General features: G+C 40.6%; 1 protein-coding gene and 1 pseudogene across 1 annotated transcript in view; both read left to right on the top strand.

Moving 5' to 3' along the window:
• The window catches only part of skia (SKI proto-oncogene a), a 95974-nt gene extending 88547 nt beyond the window's left edge, over positions 1-7427 (top strand). The window contains exons 6-7 of the mRNA XM_089003223.1: positions 1845-2075; positions 3935-7427. Of these exons, the coding sequence (XP_088859349.1) occupies positions 1845-2075; positions 3935-4120 (417 nt within the window). The 3' untranslated portion in view covers positions 4121-7427. The remainder of the gene's footprint in view (positions 1-1844; positions 2076-3934) is intronic.
• A 3768-nt stretch (positions 7428-11195) lies between these two features.
• On the top strand, positions 11196-14776 carry LOC148903465 (uncharacterized; annotated as a pseudogene).
• The last annotated feature ends 2844 nt before the right edge of the window (positions 14777-17620 follow it).

Here is a 17620-nt window from a genome sequence, read left to right on the forward strand (position 1 = left end):
CTTCGTCAGCGAACTAAAGTCTGACTGGTCGTATCGGCCCTATTTATATATCCCTAATGTCCAGCCATGGGGGGATGGGGCGCCGGACACAGCTATGATAGGTCCCTACTCTCAGGTTGGGGGGAGCAGAGGACCACTCCCTGTGGCCCCACTGATTGTTCCTACATTCCTGACTAACGACTGGCCCATTTCCCCCACTCCCACCGGTATCACCTCATCAGCATTACGAATGTTGCCTAACCTGTTTTGCCTAAGCAGGCTATTGTATGAACGATCCAAATTGAACCTCACCCCACCAGACCGGTTTAATGAAGGATTTTGTTGTTTTATACGAATCGCTTCTTTTACCCCCCTTTCAAACCATCTATGTTCTTTCACTAAGATTTTAACCTCATTGTCGTAAAATGAGTTGTTGCTAGCTTTTAGGTGCCAATGCACTGTCGATTGAGGCCCACTTTTATGATCCCTGCGATGTTGATAGTCTTTTTTTGAGAATTTGTTGAGTCTCCCCAATGTACTGCTCTTTACAATTTTCATTCTTACAATGTATGGAATAAACTACATTACTTTGTTTTTCATTTGGTAGCCTATCTTTTGGATGCACTAATTTTTGCCTTAACGTGTTTATCGGTTTGAAATAAGTAGGAATTTTGTGTTGCCAAAGGACTCTTTGTAATTTTTGAGAAACTCCAGCAATGTAAGGTACTGCTACTCCTCTCCTTTTTGTATCTTGAGAATTATTGGTTTCATTCCCTATTCTTTCTTTCTGACATTTCTGCTCCCCCCCAACCTGAGAGTAGGGACCTATCATAGCTGTGTCCGGCGCCGCCATGGCTGGACATTAGGGATATATAAATAGGGCCGATACGACCAGTCAGACTTTAGTTCGCTGACGAAGCCTCTTGGATAGGAGGCGAAACGTCCGAAACCTTCAAATTTGTACAGATGACGGCTGAAGAAACCTTCTCATCGATCAGAAATTCATGTAAGTTGTGCCTCAAAATACTTGATGACTAATAATAATCACTGCCTGCAAAGCTAAGCATGAGTTGGCAAGTGATAACAATGACAGCGGATGTTGCTGCAAAAAGGAAAGGCCAGACTTCCATTTTTATATTTGGTCTTGGAACAGGAACAAGAAAACGCGGTTGAATGTGTCTGTGTGAGTCCGTGCGTGAGTGCGTTCCCGCGTGTGTGTGTGCCTGTGTGTGTGTGTGTGCGTGTGCGAGCGCGCACGAGCGGAACAAAAACATGTCTTGAGCAACCCAAAGCTACTCCAGTGCAACGACATTCCACTCACAATTTGTATCCGCGCTCTGAGGAGGTGGCAAAGAGAAAGGACAAGCTGCAGGAACAACTCGTCGCAGCCAACAAGCTGCAGGCTCAATGAAGTGTGGTCTTACTTGAACCAACACGAGCGGCTAAGACAGGAAGTGTTGAAAATCGGGCCTCATGTAAAGCCTGCATACAGTCAAGGCTGTGCTAGGGATCGTGTCTTTTTCTTGGAACCAACAAAACTGGATGACAGACATGTTTGTACAAACTGTGAAGTTCCCATGAGTCGGCTTTGGTTACTACGAACACGCGCACACACACACGTGCGCACACGCACACACAGAGGAAGGAAATGTCTCTTCAATTAGCTTACACATTGCCCTAACCCTCGACTTTTTAACAGTAAACAATGACATCAATATCGGTTCATCCTGGAAATGTGGAGTAAACAGTCAGGGATCACCTTTACAACTCTATTCTTGTCAACGGACAAGAGAATAAGAAAAAAAACAGTGGAGATTCTCCTTTACTTTGTATCACAACAACTCAAATAAATTGTATTTTTCCAGGAGTTGGAGTTCCTGCGGGTTGCAAAGAAAGAGAAGCTGCGCGAGGCCACTGAAGCCAAGCGACATTTGAGAAAGGAAATAGAGCGACTGAGAGTCGAGAGTGAGAAGAAGATGAAGGAAGCCAACGAGTCGCGGATTCGCCTCAAACGGGAGCTGGAGCAGGCCCGCCAACTGAGGGTCTGTGATAAAGGCTGCGAGGCCGGACGTCTGCGGGCAAAATATTCAGCGCAGGTCTGTTGAACTTTTAAAATGCAAACACTTTTTCACCCGCAAAAAAATTGCATGGTCTGGAATTCTCCATGCTTTTACCAAACATACACCTTTACAATAATTGCTGCGGGTTGCTGTTTCTGTTTTAAAGACCTTTCAAGGTCGGCACAGAAGGAAAGAATGGAAAAAAAAGAATTTCTCTTCTCCGGTCAAAAATAAATGGGCGTCGCCTCAAATGGAGAGACTGAATTTCCACCCCTCAGCCCCTTCGGAAAGGAAACAGGAAGACATGTCGACTCCCCTGAGGCATCATGGGAAATGCAGATTAGACAAAACAAGTCGGAGGGGTGTGCTCTCCGGCTGCGTCTCCCTCCCTGGAGAGAATATTTGGGAGGCTTACTTCAAAAAGAAAAAGGCAGCAGACATTGACAATGGAACTTGGAACATTTTCAACTGTTAAATTGGTTTCATCACATAAACACACGCTCATAGTGGCCCAAAAATAACTTTTGGTATCCTTCTGAAGAGAATAGTCACAGCACAGAGATTACCCACTGGGATACGTATGCCACATTTCATCTGAGTGACTCCGGTTTAGCCATGATGTGAAGCAGTAAATCCAGGCCAGGTTGTTTCCAGCCACTGACAAAAGTACCACAGTTCCTATGACATAGATTGGGACATTGGCGGGCTGTGCATGTCACTCCTAGGCCTTCAGTAGTGCTACATCTAAATCACTCCACAGCTGCGAGTGTGGTGTGATTTACTACACGTCCACTGATGTCGTTGGCCAGCAAATAACTTGAATGTGCTGTGAACGTGTAGATTCATGATAACGTCATAAAATTGCAATATTATTTGCTATTTTTGCTTGCTTCTGAGCTGTCCAACCTTTCTTACTGACGTCCATCTATTCTTGTAAAGTCAGTCCTAAAAATGGCTTTAACAAGATATCTGCAACCAAATCCATTTCTTCTTCTCATTCGGCCATTGTGGGTTGACAAAACCGCTATTAAATCAACACAAAAATGTTTGCTAACGATACAGTGTGCTAGCTCTTGCCGTTATGTACGTATCACTAGCGGCTAGTGATACTATGATTGGCTAGTGACTAGGCAATCATGTGACTAGCCAATCATAATTTGCGAAAACTCTGATGTTGCCAGCGCTTTCGAACAAGCTTTGGGTTGCTAACTTGAACTCTGATTGATTAAAGCAACAGCTTCATCGCCATTGATTTTTAAGCTCCAGGGCCTGAAGAACTGATTGTGAAGGCGTTCAGGTAGATTTCTGACCCCGGTAACAAATGATGGCTGAAATGTGTTTAGTTAAATGCTTAAATACGAAATCACACATCTGGCAATAAAAGGAAGCTGAAAGACAATTTGGAATTATTTAATCAGAATTTATGGACAAATGTAATTCACATTAGTCTGTGATTCAAATATTTTTAGGCCAGCAGAGAAGGCCTTGCAGGCCCTGACGGCCCACCACCGGGTTGGGAGGGGTTACAATGGAAAGCATGAAAAACGGGTCCCATACCCACTGGAAGTGAATTCTGCATCATGCAGAAGGCAGCGCGTCTTGACTGACTCATTGAAATAGACAAACTGATTTTGCCCTTCTGTCTTGCTTGTTTAATCCTCCCCCCAATCCTCAACCGCCATTTTCTGAACTAGTTGCATCTGTCTGTCTTGTCTCGTCTTGTCTGGGGTGTCTCTTGTCATCCTGCCTCGTCTCATTTGGTCCCTTTCTTTGCCCCGCCTGTCGGTCTGCTTCTCTTTGGGGGCGGCCAACGGGGGTCGCTAATTGGATCATTGCTCTCACTGTCAGAAACGCTCCGCTGTGTGATTTCATCTACGTCCCGTGATGTTTTCCAGATCGAAGACCTCCAGATGAAGCTGCAGCACGCCGAGGCTGACCGCGAGCAGCTCCGAGCCGATTTACTGCAAGAGCGGGAGGCCAGGGAGCACTTGGAGAGGGTGGTGAAGGAGCTTCAGCAGCAACTTTGGCCCAAATCTGCCAACAAAGACTTACCAGCCAAGGACATGCCATCCAAAAAGTAATTCAGTAATCAAACCCCTTCACGCCCCCTCCGTCCCCCAATACACAAGCGTGTTTGTCGTGCTTATGGTGAATAAAACCAATCTGCGGCATTTTGGGTCCACATCCATGTCCGAGAAAAGAGAAAGCTGTGCCGCTCGAACTCAGCCTCTCAGCTTCTTACTTTCAGAACTGATAAGTAGCTCGCCAGAGGAAAACGTGTGGTTGTGTCCGTCTGAGACAAGGCTGGTTGGGGCTGTCTATAATGTGAAATGCTGAAAGATGATCGTATTGTATTCGTCAAAAAAGAAAACAATGCCCCTCGTTGCAATGTGGACGGAAGATTTTCAGCACATGATAAGCTACGTAGACTATGTCAAGAAAACAATTTGTACATGCAAATAAACCCAAAGTAGAACAATACAAACAAATGAACCATCCGCATGTGCCGCCATGTTTTTTTTTATTCTTGTGTTTAGGGAAGCCATCCCAGCCGACAAAGAGGAAATAATTAAGTGATGTTATTTCAAATGTTTTCACGCAATGAGCACAACTGCTTGCAAATTGATATGATCAAATCTTGGATTTTTATTATTATTTTTTGTGGGGAAGTGGGAGAAGGGGCTGAGGGCGTGGTGAAACCTCTGTGGTGAAGACCTCCAGAAGCGAGCACTTGATTTCAAATAATCAAACCATCGGTCTTTGTCCCGGTGTTGCCCACACTAGTCCACTAAACACGGGTCACCAGCCATATTTGTGTTGAACCATTTGGGTCAAAACCCAAAGTCGTCAAATCTTCTAAAGATACAATATTTCACATGTGAGTGTGGCCTTGTTTTCTCATTTCATGATAGCAGAATGAGAAAACTAGGATTTATATTCTTTTTCTGAATCAGTTTCCACCCGTGTGGGAGACCCTTGGCAAGAACCACAAATGTACATGTTCATTAAGTTAAAGGTTTGTAAATATATATTTTGGGGGACTTTGGGTGACGGTAACGATGATTGAACGGTTGAAAATGATGTCGTAGTGTGAGACCTTCAAAAATCACAACATCACATTGCAGGACATTTCTTGGATGTGTTGGTGAATTTCCACCTTTGAATGGGAAAATCTATGTTGTTAAAAGTCATGCCTCCCCATCACCATGGCAACTATTTTTGTGGTTGTTTTCTCCATTGATTTATCGTCAGTTTGTATGTTAGTCGTGGAATTTCTGTCAAAAAAGACTAAAAAAAACCTGCACTCACAATCACATTTGGATTTTTATTAAAAAAAAAAAGAATCAAAAACAATGAAAAAAATTACAAAAAAGACATTGGCTGGAATATACCGTTGCAGTGGGTACAATGCAATTCGAATGTACATTATGTTAATGCTATTTTTGCTTTTGATTGTTCATATTTTAAATGAGATTTTTTTTCTTTTCTTTTATGTTCACTTTTTTTGAAAAAAAAAAAATGTTTATGCATGAAACTGAAAATTTTTGCCATTCATATCGTCAAATATTGGGCATTTGCAGTACATGTATACTGTTCATGTTTGAGGGTTTATTGTGTATGCAATTTGTCTTTTCGAAGAGGGGGAAACAGTAACTAAAAGCAGCAAGTTATACACATACACATTGAAAAACAAAACAAAAAAAGCCCAAAAATACATGGATTCCAAAAGGATGTATCAAATGCAATGCTGGACAACTTCAAGTGCCTGACACTGGCGAAAGGTTTCCACAAGAGGAAAGCTGAAGAAGCAGCGTAACAGGGAGATGACTTCATAAAAAAATGGCCAGAAAAGTCACTTCCTTTCCCAGCAGCTCGTTTTTTTTAATCAGCCATCCAAGAACACCCAGTTTACATGTTTCTGTGTCAATGCATAGAACAATTTATCAATCACTATTAATAACACATAATAGTTTTTCAACCTCACAATGCATGCTTTTATCCATTTGGAATCACTGATTTGCATGAGCGAACACTTTTGAAGGTGATCTTTTGAAAAAAAAAAGTTATAATAATAATAATAATAATAATAATAATAATAATAATAATAATAATAATAAGCCACTTGCTTTGGTAGGTTTTCACTGAGGGTTGTACATAAAGAGTTTTACATGCTTGTGGACATGCTGCGCTACGGCATTGCATGGTAAGGTTAATAAAGATGACTTTTTTGTATGGTAAAAGGCCTTCTCAAATCCATCAGACACCCCCCTCTCAGTCACAAACGCTGCGTCTGCCACTTTGGCACACCTACAAATTATTCAATTTTGTAATTGCTTTTATTCTCTAAAAAAGTTGATATTATGTGTGTGGTTTTGTTGATGCATGGTTTTCTACAAGGGAGGTAAGAATGACTTTGGTCTCCCCTGCAAAGGCAGAGAACGCTCTTGTTTTCTCAAGGATTTTTGCCGAGAGCAATAACGACCCGTATTCATAAATAATTGCCAGTGTAACCATTCAAATATGAATTTTCAAAATGTAAATACTTTTTTCATTAACAAAATTGTATAATATATGTACATGGTGTTTCCTTTTTTTTTAATGAAGTCTTTTCTTACAATAGATGTCCTGTTTAATTGTTTTATAATGTGTGTTTGGAAATGTTTCAAAAACAGTTCATGCAGTGCGTAAGAGACGAATTCTCCACATAAACAAGTTAATCCAATTCTTTGCTGTTTTTTTGACAGTTTTCTTTGTATTGCTTTATTTTTTTCAACAATTCATTTATTTTTACTGTATGTTTGCTAACAGCAGAACTCTCTCTCTCGCTCTCTTTCTCTCTTTCACACTCTCACACATATACGCACACACATATGTACACACAAGGTCATTTTAAAGATTGTTCCCCCAGCATCCTTTTGTATCTGTTTAGCACTGTGCTGCTAACGTTATATTCAACATATTTTTTAATGTAAGACGCTAATGGAAGCTTTCCCGTTTATTCATCTGCAGTACGAAAAGCTTGGCCCACACATGTGATCCCCTCTTTTTTTCTCATCTTTTTTCCAACAGCAGCCCTATCGCACGAACTACACCGACAATATTGTAAAGTAAAGGACTTTATGAGATTATGTTTGAAAATAGCTATGCTTATATACGGCAATGACTGAATGTACAGTGTATAGATGTATTACCAGAAATAAACTTGTTTGTCCAGATTGAATGGCCCACTTTCCTCGCTGCTTATTTAGCGAAGCCCTTCGAGTTGCAAACATTGCACACAACGCTGTGCGGCGCCCTAATTTAGCGTGCAGATGAATTCAGTTTTTGTAACAGCAAAGTGATTAATAGATAACCTTTTCCCCACCTATTAAAATCTACCTCTGAGTAGACCATTTTCTTCCCAATTATTGTCCCGTGCATATTCACAGTTGAAGCACAAAATGAAGGAATGCAGTGTACCCGACCCATATTGAAAAATCAAAGCCAAGTAAACACCTGTATATCTCATAAGCAAATTCAGTATTTCCCACTTTATTGATTTATAATACAATATATATGGTCCTGAAATTTCACCTGAAAGCCAAATATCACTAATGTTCAAAACTCTGACGTTTCACGCCATCACCGGAGGGGGCCCATCCACCAGACAGCACTATAGCACATAGGTCTATTGACTGACCCAATTACAGCAGTCACAAGAGGAAAAATACCCTACAGTGAGCTCATTAGTCTCTGGAGTCTCTCTGTAGCTCTCCGTCTTCCTCAGCCTCGGTGTCCCCTGCTGTTTTATAATGTACAGTCAATTACAAAGTCATGTTTAATTCATCAAAACATTTTTCTTTATTACAGCTGAATGAAGTGTTTTCTAATTTGCTGGTATGGACCTCCTGTAATATATACGGTATGAAATACATTTTCTGCATTTGAGAAATAAAATCAATGATTGTAAAAAATGGTGCACAATAAAATGGGAACATATGTATTAAAAGCGCACTCGTTAACAAGAAAACCAGACAGTGGTTGCTGACCATCTCAGTTTGTCTCATTAGTGGTATGATGAGATTTATTTTGCACATTCCTTTTAACGGAATACTATCAATAATAATAATAATAATAATAATAATAATAATAATAATAATAATAATAATAATAATAATAATAATAATAATAATAAAGTAGACCTGGAAGCCAGGTAGTCAAGTGGTTAGCACAGCGGTTTCACAGTGCAGAGTTCGCTGGTTCGCGTCTCCCTGGGCCCGCATGGGTTTTCTCCGGGTCCTCCGGTTTCCTCCCACACTCCAAAAACATGCATGGCAGGCAGATTGACCACTCCAAATTGTCCCAAGGTGTGAGTGTGAGAGTGACTGTTGTATGTCTTTGTGTGCCCTGCGATTGGCTGGCAACCAATTCAGGGTGTCCCCCGCCTCGTGCCCGAAGACAGCTGAGATAGGCTCCAGCAACCCCCGCGACCCTAATGAGGAATAAGCGGTACAGAAAATGAGATGAGAATAATAATAATAATAATAATAATAATAATAATAATAATAATAATAATAATAATAATAAAGTAGACCTTTATCAAATGAGCATAATTCTTTGACCAAAGAATTATGGCGCTCACTTGTGATTCCATTAGTTTATTGAAGAGGAAAACTACACTTTCACCTCTCTGACAGCTCAGCATATTTTTTCGAGGCCTTGACTGTTAGTCCCACAGGAATGTCTCCAAATTTATTTTATTTGTCGACTTTGACCCCAAAAAATGATTATATCATTGAGGCACAAAGCTATCAAATTGAAATACTGTATTAATTTCAATTTAGGGGCAACAGTATCTTCACAGATCTCAGTCATGAATTCCTGTACACAATGAGTGCAACAAGAACAATGTGAATGTTCTGAATAAGGTCACTCAAAAGGTTGAGCCTTGACAATAAAGCTTTCAATATAAGGTGAAATTAAAACAATCCAGCCATTTGTCAATGAGGGCAAAGTTTAATCTGTTTTAGTGTTCTCTCTACCACGGTCCTCCATACTCGAGCCGTGGACCCGTGCCGGTCGGCAGGCCGGTCCGCGGGCCGCACAGAAAGGGTAAAAAATATATACGTATATTACTTCCGCTTTATATATTTCGGATATTAAGAAATTGCATTTTGAAATATTACCGGATTCTCTGTTATGTCAAGCAATGATATGTAACCTTGATGCAGGTGAAAGCGGCGCTCCGCGGTCACGTGACAGGTTACGAGCTAGCAAAAACAAGCCAAAACAAACGAGCAAACAAACGAATAAAGGCATTTGGAAATGTCTTTAGTGAAGTGAAATAGCCCCAGCCCATATCAGAAGAGGACCATCTGATTCCAATAAAGAGACAATTATATTAGATGAAACGCGACTGACTAGGAGTCCTAAACAAACATGTGAATCAAACCTCTGAAGATGGAGGACACTGACTCGCTGTGACGATCCCTTATGGGAAAAGCCAAAAGGAAAAGAAGACTGATTAAGAAACTGATACTATATCTAAACGGGCGATTGCCACGCACCAAGACCACTCTGCATAATATGCGGCGAATATGCACTTTTCATTTGTGGTGTGACTTATTTTAAAGACACGTTTAAACGACACCATAGTGACCAGAGAGCGTTCCTCGTGTCATGATTCGGGTTTATTTTTAAAGACCGTTCCATGAAAATATTGTCTGAGATTAAACTGGTCCATGAGGGAAAAAACGTTGGGGACTGCTACTCAATAAAATGTGTTGTGTATATTTCAAAATATTTTACTTCTAAAAAGTTCACATTTAAGAGAGTAGGCAGCAATTGGATTGGATTGGATTTGCCTTTATTAGTCTCGCAGTGGAGAAATTTAAAGACAGAGACATTTAAATTCTATGCAGGAAGCACCGGATCACATTATTTGCACGGACAAATGCCTTGCATTGACCATCTTGGGGATAACCATATTTGGTTTCTGCAGGACTGAGTCTATCAGGGAAAAGGCACAGGGGTATAGTCTCTAGTTGACAAGGGAAGATTGGGACAATACTGCTCCTACTTGTGAATCAGGTTAGCGCCCCGGCTTTTTTGAAATCATTTTTTGGGGGAAATACCGATAAAAGTTGGCAAACCTAAGCAAATGCTGTAGTTGCTTTTTTGTTTTTGGTGATGGGTCACGCCACCATCGCCGGGACTTTAGAAAGATTGGCTCTAATCCGACCTTTCTCTATACAGAACCCCAGAAATTGAACAGAGCTTTTGAGGAATTTCTCCCCCCTGACAATTTATTTTCCAGTTGTCGTAAGATTATACGGACATATTCGTGGTGTTCCACTATTGAGTGTGAGAAATTCTAAATATCACCCTGATACGCATAACAAAAGACATGAAACATCAAAGTCTTCATGTACTACACGAAAGAGCCACACTCACACATGTCTTGTTCCAGAGCCTCCAAGCATCATCCAATGCAGGTCATTGGACCCACCACCCACAAGGCAGGTTCAATATTTATGGGGCGCTGCCACATTTTGCCATCTCAGCTTGACAAAAGTGATCAGCATCTCAGCATGCTGCCTGTCAAAGCGGCTGCAGCATAGATCATTGTATCAGGGGCTGTCACTGTCTGCCCTGCGGGATGTGTCTGCCTCTTGTCCATCAAGCAGGTTTTTCCATCCAAACATGTTCGCTGGATGCAATGATGAACTGAAACATGCACCGTCAAATTAAAACATGGAACCACCTCATTGTGATTTGTAAAAATTCTGCTTTATGGAGAGCAACCACACATTTTTTTAATGTTCTCACCGTTAAGTGTATGTAGAACTGAAAGAAGTTTGAAGGTTAGCCAAGAAATTGGTCATCACCCATAATACAAGCAAGCTGGGTCTTGTTACCCCAAAGCTTAAGCCAAAGCCAAAAATGTGGCTGACAAGATTCTCACTTTATTCTTAGAATTCTGACTTTAAAGTCAGAATTCTGACTTTATTCTCAGACTTCTGACTTTAAAGTGAAAATTCTGACTTTATTCTCAGAATTCTGACTTTATTCTCAGCATTCTGACAATTCTCACTTTAAAGTCAGAATTCAGATTTTGTGACCTTCTGGAGCTATTCATTTTTGGTAAGTGTGGCTCGGAAGAAAGGTCATACAGTAATGTCGTCACCTATTGACTTTTTGCGTGGCAGAGGAGTGACATATTTTCACTTTTGGAGGAGCAGAGGGTGAGTAAACAGTGCGTTGTATGTTTCATTTAATGGCTGTTGTGTCCATCGTTAACATGCTCCGCGGAGCTGATAGCTCCGTTGCTAGTCTGATTACTGTATAATAATGAATGGATGCACCCGGTTTACATTCGCGAATAAATAGAAAGTAACCATTTATGAATGACAGTGGCCGGTTGGAGAATCCATGCAGTTAAAATCATCCTGAATTGAACACACTGTGATCACACGTTCTGTCGTAGCACATCGATTTAAAGAACAACCGACATCTCCGGACAAGTTGTGTCCATAATTTGTAAAATGGCTTCAAATGACTTCTACTGAGCGTATTTTAATAAGATTCCACCGCATATGGCTATATTTTACGTTTTAAGACTCACGCTGAATATTCAGGAAGTCTTGTTTTTGAGTTGGTGACGAGTCCGTACGTGACGTCACTAAAGGAACGCCCCTGACCGAAAAAAAAAGACGCATTGTAGCGTCCTTCCATCACGTCAATGCATTTTGCTGTACTTGTTTGGTCTGGGGACCTCGTGTTGCACCCAAAAGCCGCCAGAAGAGGGCGTCCAAGCTCCATATAAGGAATTTATCAGCCTGTGTAAACGGAGGTGGCCACATGATGTCGCCATTTTGTGCTTTTTTCGGGTGAGAGATTTTCCCCCAATGTTGCCTCAAAATGGCACAAATAAATTCTTTAATCGATTGCAAACATGTATGCTTTCCTCTTCAGAACTATTTGAATCATATTCATAACCAATCCAATTGCATATCCAATCCAATCCAATCCAATAACTGGATTGGATTGGATTGGATTTGCCTTTATTAGTCTCACAGTGGAGAAATTTACATTTCACAGCAGCAAAGTGATGAAAGGAATGAAAGTAGAAAAAAGAAATACATGAGCTGCTGGAAAGACAGCCGCTCTCGCGGCGCCGTCTTGAAGTCAAAAGAACAAAAAAAAACTAAATAACAAATAATATGACAGCACAAAGACAATATGACAAAACAAAGACACAGAGAGTCATTCATTCTCCAGGACTTGCTGTACCCTCTTTGCGATGACATGAAGCAGTTCTAGATGAAAGAGGAGAGGATCAAAGCGTCTTTCCACCAGTGGATCAGGGACATCATGATGGAACGTGCACGTCGACTACAAGCTAAATGTTGAAAGCAAACACGGAGCTGTAGCATCCATTGACGAAAAGAGATTGTCTCATGTGATGTGTAACAAGAAAGCATATTCTCCGAATCTGATTCACCAGCAATGCAAAAAGGTGCAGTGAAATGTAAATTTCTCCGCTGTGAGACTAATAAAGGCATATCCAATCCAATCCAATGCAAGACGTCTTGGCGTGACGTCACGAACTGGGGGGGGGGGACTTTCTGAAAATGCCCAATTCGCAGCTCAATTTTTTGCAGATTTTGGACACTAAGTCATTTTTATTGGTGTTTTGCATTTGACTAAAAATATCATACTGCGTGTTTTGGGTATTTTAGATGCTATAAAACGTTTTTTTTGTGTCAGTTAAAAAACAAAAAAGTGACGTCGGTTGTCCTTTAAGTACTGTTTCGGCACACGCACACATCAACATAGTCAAAAGTTGATGAACTGCTGTCTGAATAGGGACTTTATTTTGATAGTTGCATGTTGTAAGGGAACTATTTCCCAGTCATTTTCAAGCATCAATGTACCTTTTGTCCATTCTTAACAGTTTTCAACGTTTTAGAGTTGCAACATGTTTGCCTGTGTGTTTGATTTACAATTGTTGAGATCAGTATTATATTTGTGCTTCATATTTTAAAATTAAGTGATTATATGTTATGATGATTGAATGTATTTTTAATTTATTCGTCTTGTTCCTTTACAGATTGACAGTCATGTCATAGTACTGATGGACGATTACACGCTTGCCAATTTTGTCCTTTGTTATGGATTGCAGTCTTCAATATTTGTCAAACAAAACAGCTCCCATCCAAAAGAAAAAATGGACTTTTGGAAAATAAAAGTCAGGAAAGATAGCGATGTGATGGAAAAATAACCAAACAAGTGAGGGCGAAACAGGGAGGGGGAACCAGAAAACTTCAAATGTCCACAGAAGCTGGGTTAGAAGACATTCTCAATGAAGGAAAGAAATTGTTTTTTCCTGATGGAATTTCTCCAAAAGGCTCAGAATTGGACTTTTGAGGTTTGAGGTGTGGGATTTCAAACAAAACCTCCTCACGGATGAAACCTGCCAGTCCATTGGTAATATGAGGCTGCAAAACTAACATTGTTGCGCTTTTATATTGCAACAAGGCCAAAAGATTACCACAATGATGACAGCACGGCATCCAAAGAAGTCTTGGTTTTGTCACACAATGCCAGTGACTACAACCCTGAAATTGAAGAGGTCTCTGTTGATTCAAGTGAAATCTACACGACATTCGACATTTCTGTTGATTCACCTGAATAACCTTTGGTCCTTCATACAACACAGAGGGAGATGCTGACATCACACTGATATATGACGGTCCACCCAATCCACAAGATGTGATGACAATAAGTGTCCACTACACTGACACGTTGAATGATATGATCATAGCAGTCTCCGAAAAGGCTATCTTGAACAAATCACTCATTGTGAAACGCATACTCCCAGATAATGCAGAAGAAGCTAGCATTGGATCTGGAGTATTGAGAGATGTGCTCACATGCTTCTGGCAACAATTCTATGACCGATGCACCCTTGGTACAACAATTAAAGTACCATTTATTCACCATGATTTTCCAGCAGAAAAGTGGAAAGCAGCTGGGAGAATCCTTGTGAAGGGTTACCAAGATTGTTGGTCTTTCCCAAACAAAGTTGTGTTTCTTTTCCTTGAGCAGGTGCTTTTCAACTCGGTCTACAGTGATCTAAAAGCACATTTTCTGCAGTTTGTGAGAAGCCAGGAGCGTGAAGTTTTGATGGAAGCTATGAAGGACTTTTCAGAAGTGGACCAAGATGAACTTGTGGAAGTTCTTGACAACTACGGTTGTAGAAAAATAATCTCTCCTGAAAGCTTCCCCAATATACTGCAAGAAATAGCACACAAAGAGCTGATCCAAAAGCCCATGTTTGTGATTGACTACTGGAGGGAGGTTATTCTCCACCGTGTCCCGATCAGTCCAGAAAACTGAACAAGTTGTGCTCGGACTTGCAATCTACCTCAAAAAAGGTCTGCCAACTGCTAAAATTTGCAACTGATTTAACCCCAAAGCATGAGGAAGTGGCAAATCAAATGAAAAGGTTCATTAGAGAATTGGATGGATTCATGCTTCAGAAGTTTCTCCATTTTTGTACTGGATGTGATCCCGTTGTAACCAACGTCATTCTTGTGGAGTTTCAGGAAATGACGGAGTTTAGTAGAAGGCCGGTGGGGCACAGATGTGGAAATGTTCTGCATATTGCTGACAGCTATGATAATTTCCCAGATTACAGATCTGAATTCAACGCCGTTCTTGAAAGCAATATCTGGGTGATGGACATTGTGTAGCTTTTTAATACCAAGAAACTGTGACTAAGCCATTGTAGGTTGCATCAGCACTACATTACTTTTACACTACATTACAGTACAGTGAGACCTCGGTTTACGAACCCCTTGGCTTACAAACCTTTCGGTTTACGAACGTTACATTTATGAAAATTTTACCTTGGCAGACGAACTATTTTTCGGGATACACACGGAGCTGCCACAATGAGTGATGTGTCGTTCGTGAACGAGCCCGTTCTCCTAACAAGAAAATGGTGGCCACCGTGTTTGTCCTCTATTCCCCGCCCCCAGTCTTCGGTTAAAGCCACGTGATTGGTCAAGAACGAAGCAGTGGGGGATCAGGTTACAGAGAGTGAGGCTGTTCTCCAAAAAACAATGACGTCTTCGGTTAAAGCCACGTGATTGGTCAAGAACCCAGCAGTGGGGGCGGGGAGGTTAAACATTAAAGAGACAGGCAGACAGAGCGAATGAGAAAACACACACACACGAAAGGGAGATGACAGAGCTTGAAACAAAAAAAACAAAAGTGTGAGAGTGAGAATAGTGAGAAAATGGATAGAAAACAGTTAAAATATATGGGATATTTCAACTATTTTCTATCCATTTTCTCACTACTCTCACACTCTCACACTTTTGTTCAGGCTCCACAAATAACCCGCACAAGTCATCTGTACACTTGACGCAAAAAGCTATCAACCCAGCTAAACAGATCACAATTGATGAAGGACTAGATACAATTATCACAGCGAAAGCACCTACAAGGGATCATTCCTCAAGATGGTGAAAGAAGCCCATGTTCCTCATCAAGTGTTTAATGCTGAGGAAACCGGACACTCCATTCCATCAAGCCATTAACGACCATCACAAAGGTAAATAAAGTGACTTTATTCTACAGTACAGCTTATTTCTTTAATCATAATACTATAGCACATTTATTATACATAAAACAATGTATATTTTGTGTCATTTTAAGGCTTAGAAAATTAGAAAGTAGAAAATTATGTTTTATGGGGACCTGGGAACGGATTATTCTCATTTTAATGGTTTCCTATGGGAAATTAATTTTCGGTATACACACTTTTCGCCTTACACACTCTGTCTGGGGACCAATTAAGTTTGTAAGCCAAGGTCTCACTGTATATTGGTTTGTGTCATCAATACGTTTGTTGAAAAAAACTGCATTTTTGCTGTTTTATGGTTTGTTTACAAATCACTTGCATTTTGTGTTGTATTACAGTAATAGTTCTGTAAAGTTCTGTGGACTTTTTTTTCCACAAAAAGGCCTAGGAAGTTATGCTTAACCCTCAGATGGTTTACTGTATTATTTAGGTGCAAGTTTCTTTTATTCAAAATAAAAGATTTCACTGAAGTCAATTTTTGGCTCCAGATTAATGTTGGAAGTTAATATCCTTGCGTGCAAAGGTGGTTTAATAACATTTTACAGGTATTTTCTAATGGCTTTATAATTCTCACAATCCAGAGGTGCAAGGTTTGATTCTGGTTCTGACCTTCCTGCTTGGAGTCTCCAGCTATTCCAGACTCGCCAATATTTCATTAACATGTGTGGCAGGTTAATGGAACACATTAAATTGTCTTTGTCATTGTGAGCACTGGTGGTTGTTCGTCTGCGCATTGCGCTTCACTGGCAACTGGTTCAGGGTGTCTCCCGCCTACTGCCCAATGACTGCTGGGATAGGCCACACACCACACCTCAGTGTACACACCACACCTCAGTGTGAGCACCCTTTGAGCAGGGGTGCTCACACTTTTTCAGCATACGAGTTACTTATAAAAACAACCAAGTCGAAAGGATCTACCCACTACAAAAATGCAAAACATAATTATTTTCAAATGTATAAAGGATTCTTTGTATGTACAATGTATGTTGATGTACCTTACATAACTGAATAAGCCAATATTGCACAACACACATCATAACTACATATACATAACATAATAAATAACTATTAACATTATTTGTAATTACCTGAGTTTACTTTGATGACTTGCACTGAATTGAATCAGCCAGGGATGCATAGTCCGGACAGTAGATGCTGACAGCCAGCCTCAGTCATGGTGGAACGGTATTTGGACTTAATGATCTTCATGTAGGAAAGGACTGACTCACATAAATGAATGGAGCCGAATAATGCAGTCAAGGAGGTAGCACATTTCCTCATATTGAGCATTTTAGCGCATAACGCTTGTTGGTGGATTATGCAATGGTAATTCAAGAAGGCTGCCAGCACTTGGCAATGCGCATTTTGAAAATGACATTGTGAAGAAAAAGTCCACCTCCAATTCCGTATGACAGTAATATGTTTTTGTCTTCTTACTTGGTCCAGCTTTCTCACTCATTTTGATCACCATATGTTTTAGCAAGGTCTTAAAATCTGAGGTAATTCGCTGACTTGCTTGTAAATTTTGCTGCGCTTAGTAAATTCTGCTGCGTTTACGCATGCGCGGCGACCTAAAGGTCAAAATTTAGTTGTCATCTGAATGGTTGCCCTGTATGTCAATCAAGTGACGGGACATTTGATAGGCTGACAAATGTTTTTTTTTTACTGTCACGCTGCGATCGACCAGTAGATCGCGATCGACGTAATGAACAAAGTAATTATATAGCTGTTGGTCGAATCCTCAAGGGCCTTGAGGATAAGGAGATAAGAAAATGGATGGAGAGGTTTTATATCACGATTAAGACATCCATCCACTTGTGATCTATTCACCCTCACAAGGGTCACAGGGCATGCTGGAGCCATGGCAAAGTTGTTTAAAATAATGTCTGTGTACTTCTAACCTACCACTAAAGAGTGCCATTGAGAGGAGTAAAAAAAACCAACTGGT

The sequence above is a fragment of the Hippocampus bargibanti genome, linkage group LG01, assembly GCF_051943395.1.
Source record: "Hippocampus bargibanti isolate YZ-2025 linkage group LG01, ASM5194339v1, whole genome shotgun sequence".
Lineage (NCBI taxonomy): Eukaryota > Metazoa > Chordata > Actinopteri > Syngnathiformes > Syngnathidae > Hippocampus > Hippocampus bargibanti.